Source organism: Arachis hypogaea, chromosome 15 (assembly GCF_003086295.3).
Source record: "Arachis hypogaea cultivar Tifrunner chromosome 15, arahy.Tifrunner.gnm2.J5K5, whole genome shotgun sequence".
NCBI classification, from domain to species: Eukaryota; Viridiplantae; Streptophyta; class Magnoliopsida; order Fabales; family Fabaceae; genus Arachis; species Arachis hypogaea.
Genome location: NC_092050.1, coordinates 28754144 through 28760680, shown reverse-complemented (window position 1 = coordinate 28760680; position 6537 = coordinate 28754144). Strand labels below are relative to the sequence as shown.

The 6537-nt window shown below is 33.8% G+C and overlaps 1 protein-coding gene across 1 annotated transcript; it reads left to right on the top strand.

Moving 5' to 3' along the window:
* The first annotated feature begins 3449 nt into the window (after positions 1 to 3449).
* LOC112750083 (UDP-glycosyltransferase 74B1) lies at positions 3450 to 5749 on the top strand. Its single transcript, XM_025798616.3, has 2 exons — positions 3450 to 4159; positions 4758 to 5749. Exons 1-2 carry the CDS (start codon positions 3515 to 3517, stop codon positions 5505 to 5507), a joined length of 1395 nt encoding a protein of 464 aa, XP_025654401.1. The 5' UTR covers positions 3450 to 3514; the 3' UTR covers positions 5508 to 5749.
* Positions 5750 to 6537: the final 788 nt, after the last annotated feature.

Sequence of the window (6537 nt, the reverse complement as noted above, 5' to 3'; positions counted from 1 at the left end):
CTATCGCCGTTCTTGTTTGTTCTAGTGGTGGATGTGCTTAACAGGATGATCGGAGAGGCAGTCAGAAATGGTTGGATATCTCCACTCTTAGTCGGTAGAGATAATATAGAGTTATCACACTTACAATTTGCTGATGACACTATATTATTTTGTCTGCCGGAGGAGGAGACACTGAGAAACTATAAGAGGCTTCTGAGGTGCTTCGAAATGATGTCTGGTTTGAGCATTCATTTTGATAAGTCTAACTTGATACCAGTGAACTACAGTTCGGAGTGGGTTAATCGGATGTGCCAGCTACTAGGTTGTCAAGAGGCAGCTTTACCAGTGAGATACCTTGGCATTAGCCTAGGAGCAAATCTGCGATTAGTTAAAACTTGGAAGCTGGTTCTAGATAAGGTGGAAGAGAAACTCAGTTTATGGAAAGCAAAGGTTCTTAGTAAGGCTGGTAAACTGTTACTTATTAAGTCCGTAATTAACATCCTACCTATTTATTACCTGAGTTTGTACAAGATGCCTAATGCAGTTGCACGAAGAATTATATCCTTGCAGAGGAGGTTCTTTTGGGGGAAGGACGATGGTAAACCTGGTATGGCCCTTGTGAAGTGGGAGCTGATCCAGGCACCAAAGAAGCTAGGAGGATTGGGGGTGGGTGACGCGGTGATCCGGAATACAACCTTACTGTTTAAATGGTGGTGGCGGTTCTCTAAGGAGGATTGCCCTCTATGGAAGAAGATCGTATGCTCATGCAATAGCTTGAACCCAAATCACTTGCTGTCAACTCAGACATTGCCGAAGAGAGGGGGTTCATGGAGAGACATATGTCAAGTGCAAATAAATGAGCAACATATCAGGCAGAAGATGATTGATGGCCTTGCTATAGAAGTAGGAGATGGAAGATCCACCAGATTTTGGGAGGATACATGGCTGCAAGTGGGGAAGCTAAAAGACTCCTTTCCGAGACTCTTCTTGATTTCAAACCAAAAAGGATAAGTAATTAGGGAGTGTGAGTTATGGGATGGGATAGAGTGGGTTTGGCACTTCCAATGGAAAAGAGAACTACAACAATGGGAGACAGATACACTGAACCAGCTGTTTCATGTCTTGCAATCTGTTAGACTGATAGCAAATATGCAAGATAGAGTGGTGTGAAAATTTAATAAGGAAGGCGTTTATTCTACTAATTCATTTGTGCAGGCTTTGCAGGAACAGACTTTAGATGAGGAGCTACTGAGATACAAGTTCACAAAGGAGATCTGGAAAGGCCTAGTTCCGCCTCGAGTGGAGTTATTTGCTTGGTTTGTATTGGTAGGCCGGGTCAATACAAAGGACCGGCTATGTAGGTTGGGGATCCTACAACAGAATGATGTTTTGTGCGTGCTGTGTAAGAAAGATGTTGAAAATATACAACATTTATTTATTAGTTGTGAGTACTCTTGGCAGGTGTGGTGTGCTTGGATGTCAGCGTTTGGACAGACATGGGTTGTCCCTGGTACCTTGAAAGAGCTTTTTGAGAGTTGGAGATCCGCGCCGATGAGAAAAGAGAGGCGAAAGTATTGGCTACTTGGATTCTTCTCAACTATATGGATTATATGGCTACGCCGAAATGATGCCATTTTTCACAGCAAGATAAACAGGAACTGTCGACTGTGTGGAGCAATCATTTTCTTGTGCTACGGAGTGGTGTTGTAAATAACACATGTTGTTGATGGCTATGCCGGAGATGACATAGGAGTTGTTATGGCTTTATTGTTATTGTCTTAGTGTCACTTTGCTCCACTTGAATGTTGAGCTCTTACTTTCAAAAAAAAAAAAAAAATGATAACAAAGTTTATTTTGGCCTTGATAAATAAGATTAAAAGTAGACCAAATTGAATAAAATTAAGTCAAGTTCAATTTCAACTCATAAAAATTGAGATTGACTTATAATTCGATACATTAATATACTCAACTCCCTAAATGTTCACTAGCTAAATAATTTATATGTCTATAAAAATCATATATAAAAGAGTGACTATAAAATTTTATATCAAAGCATTAATAGATATATTGTTTCCTTTTATACTAAATAATTTAATTAGACTTTTTTAATTCATTATCCATCTAACATATAATTATTTAAAGATATTACACTTTAGATATGACAAAAAAGAAAAAACAATACACCTTCATATATTTAGCAAATACGAATATATGATTTACTATAAATAATTATATTATATATCATCGAATTAGCTCTACAATTTAATAGGTTGAAATTATCTAAATTTAAGTTCGATTTATTTAATATACACGTTTAAATTTAGTTCACAAACTCATAAAATTAATTTGTCGAATTATTAACAAATCAAATTTTTGACTCGTAAACTGATTTAATTTGTTTTTCGCCCTTTAAAAAAAAAGTTTCATAATTTTGAGTATATCATTAAGTTATTAAAATGTTTAGAGTTAGACTTGGTTTAGTAAAATTTTTTAAAGAGGTGTTTGTGTTTTTTAAAAGTATAAACTTCTCATTTTATGTTTGGTAATTCAAAAAGACTATGTGTTTGTAGTTGCAGCTTTTGAAAGATCAGCATATTTTTTAAAACAACTAAGGTAGAACTTTTTAAAATTGACATATATTTTTTAAAATTTAAAAGTTTAATATAATCTCATATATTAACTAATTTTTGAATTTAATATTTAAATTTATATTTTTTATAATATTTTTAAATTTTAAAAATTATTTTACTAAACATAATTATTGTTATTTATATTTATTAAAACTTATTTTTAATTTAATTTATTAAATATAAATATTACACTTTTTAAAAAATAAAAATTTTATCAAACTAACCCTTAGTGTAGAGACGGAGGTTGGGAAAGAATTTGGGGCACACAGTACTTTGGCTATCGCAACTGTTATGACATTTGATGGAGTACAAAATTCTGATCTTCGGTGCTTAAAAAAATTTTGGAGGGACTACTGCCCCCTCTTACTACATTCCATCACTGTTAGGGTGGTCCTACACTCGCGGCTGTAGGGACATTTTGTCCTTGTTGACTTTTAGTAATTTTTTTAGCAAAGGTAAGTTAGATAAGAAACTATATCATTTATCTATTAATAGTAAAAAATCACAAATCATTAATTTTGTGGATATGCCAATTACTTATTTAACAAAAAGGAAAAGAATTAGGCTAATTTTTTTATATAAAAAAATATTAATGTTTTGGTTGAAAATAGAATTATTTAGTATGATTACATGGGTGAATTTTGTAGTTGTAGAATCAACAAGTAAAGTGCGTATTAGAATATGAATATTCAATCAAAGTAGGATTTTTAACTCTATATTAAAAATAATTTCTGAAAAAATTAAATAAAAAAGTAAAGAAATAAAAAAACAAAAGAAAACCTCGTTTCAAACACGGTATAGTCGCCTATAAATAAAGGGTCTTATAACACCATCACCAAACAACAGAAAACAAAGCAAAACATCTTTCTAGAATTCTAGCTACTTCCGAGAGAAAGAAAGAAAACATGGTTCTCCAAAAGCACAACAACGTCCATGTCCTACTCCTACCATACCCAGCACAAGGCCATATCAACCCACTGGTCCAGTTCGCAAAAAGATTAGCCTCAAAGGGCGTTAAAGCCACCATAGCCACCACTCACTACACGGTCAACACCATCAACGCCCCAAACGTCGGCGTAGAAGCAATATCCGACGGCTTCGACAACGCCGGCTTCGCGCAAGCCAAGAACGTGCAGCTCTTCCTAACCTCCTTCAGGACCGTTGGCGCCAAAACTCTCTCGCAACTGATCGAACGGTTTCAACAAACTACCACGCCGGTCACGTGCATTGTATATGACTCATTTTTCCCGTGGGCGCTTGATGTTGCCAAACGACACGGCGTTTATGGTGCCGCTTTCTTTACCAATTCTGCTGCCGTTTGTAACATATTCTGTCGTATACACCATGGCCTTCTTGAGCTTCCTGTGGAGAAGGAGGATTTGCCGTTGTTTGTTCCCGGGATTCCACCGTTGGATTTGCCGGATTTGCCTAGCTTCATTAGGTTTCCGGAGAGTTACCCTGATTACTTGGCCATGAAATTGAGCCAGTTCTCTAACTTGAACAAGGCTGATTTTATGTTTGTCAACACTTTTGAAGCTTTAGAAAGTGAGGTATGTAGAAACTTATTAAAATTGTCATTGAGCAAATTGCCTTTAATACGAAAACCATATTTAAAATTTTTTAAATAATTTAATATGTTTAATTAAATTATTATTTAATAATTTTTAAATATTAATTAACATGAAAATAAATTTTTTATTTATTTTTAATTCATATTATACATAAAAAAATATTACACGTGCATATTAAAATTAGCTATTATAATTAGTAATTATGTATTTATTTATAAAAATATAAAAAAAGATTAGAGACATTAAAAATAATAATTTTTGATAATTTTTTTAATTTTTTTTAAAATATATATTGATTAATTTATTATTATTATTATTATTATTATTATTATTATTATTATTATTATTATTATTATTATTATTATTATTATTATTATGTATGTGTGCGGGGCATTTATTGCCACGTTTTGAGAAATAGAAAATAAATGTAAATAATTTTACGAATTTCATCAAAATATTATTTCTTATCCGATCTCTATGCTACTCAAAAGTCAAATAGAGTTGCGTGCCATAGATATCATGTTCTGCATTTCCTAAATGATGATGAGTTTCTGACATGGCTGTTGATAATTTCTAGGCGGTGAATGGCATAAGAGAGTTATGTCCAGCAAAGTTGATAGGGCCAATGGTCCCTTCTGCATACTTAGATGGAAGAATCAAAGGTGACAGAGGCTATGGAGCAAGCTTATGGAAGCCATTAAGTGAAGAATGCTCTGATTGGCTTGAAACAAAGGCACCAAAATCAGTAGTATACATCTCATTTGGAAGCATGGTGTCACTCTCAAATGAACAAATTGAGGAAGTGGCATTGGGGTTGGAGCAAAGTGGCAAGAATTTCATTTGGGTCCTAAGACAATCTGAACACACAAAATTACCAAAAGGGTACGAAAAAATGGTCAAAGAGAAGGGCATAATTGTCACATGGTGTAACCAACTTGAAATGCTGGAACACCAAGCCATAGGGTGCTTTGTGACACATTGTGGTTGGAACTCAACTCTGGAGACGTTGAGCCTCGGCGTGCCGGTGGTGTGCTTGCCGCAATGGGCCGACCAATTACCGGATGCCAAGTATTTGGAGCAAGTTTGGGAGGTCGGTGTGAGGCCCAAAGAGGATGAGAGTGGTGTTGTTAGGAAGGAAGAGTTTGTTAGGAGTTTGAATATGGTTATGCAGGGTAAGAGGAGTGAAGAAATTAGAAGCAATGCTAGCAAGTGGATGAAGTTGGCTAGGGAGGCAGTTGGTGAAGGTGGGAGCTCTGATAAGAACATCAATGAATTTGTGGAACATTTGAGGGGTGCACATGTGACTGCGAATTTGAATGACTACTAGCTAAAATAGCTATAGTTTCTCTCATAATAATTGTTTGTTAGTTGGTTTTACTAGTGCCGTGATCTCACTTTAATGTTAAGAATGTGAAATATAGTGTGAGTAATTAATATATCCTAAAATTGATTTTGTTTCAGGGGAACAATTATGATCACTTTTTTTATTTGTTGTTTTTCCCTCTTACTTTTGCTTTTTAATGAAAAATTTGTTAACGTGTAATGTATGACACCTTTTGTCATTTTCAATCTTGTGTCATTGTGTGTGCTCAATAATGTATCAGCAAAGGTGCCTGATGCGTGACGCGCGTGCGCGCTCTCTTTCCCGATAAGGAAACCAAGCAAAAAGCCTCCTTCTTTGCTCTCTCCCCTTAAATCTCCTTCCTTTCTTCTCTTTTCTCTTTTTTCTTTTTTTTTTTTTTCGTCATTTATACCCTCCCACCATCCTTTCTTTCTCTCACCCGTTTTTTCTCCCCCCTCATCCTTATTCCTTTCTTTTTTTGATGGTTGTGTTTTGATTTTTCTGTTTTTTTTTTTTTTAGATTTAGATCTATTTTTTACGATTTTTATTACCGACTGTGTTTTGAACATGAGATTAGTTCTGTGTTCTTATTTCAATAATTTATTTATGATATTTTTTCTTTTTTTTTTAAATGATGGTATTCTTAGTTTTTCTTTATGGTTGCTCATGGTAGTTAATTGTTATAGATCTTTTCAAATCTAAAAATAAAATACCTTGAGAAAATGTTGTTCATAAAAAAATTTTTAAATCTAAAAATTATCCAAACTTATGTGAAGAAAAAAAATATTTTATTGTCTTGTAATATGTATGTGTAGATCTAGAAATAAGAGATTTAGTTTATTTTTGTTTCTATCTTTTAAGATTTTCAGCATAAGATATTTATCTTCTTTATATCAATGTAGAACTGATATTTCTATGATCCTTGTAAGTGTTGTTTGACTTTTTGATGAATGAAATATAGTTATTTTCTATAAAAAAGAAAGGTGCCTAATGCTGGTGGAAGAATTACAAAATT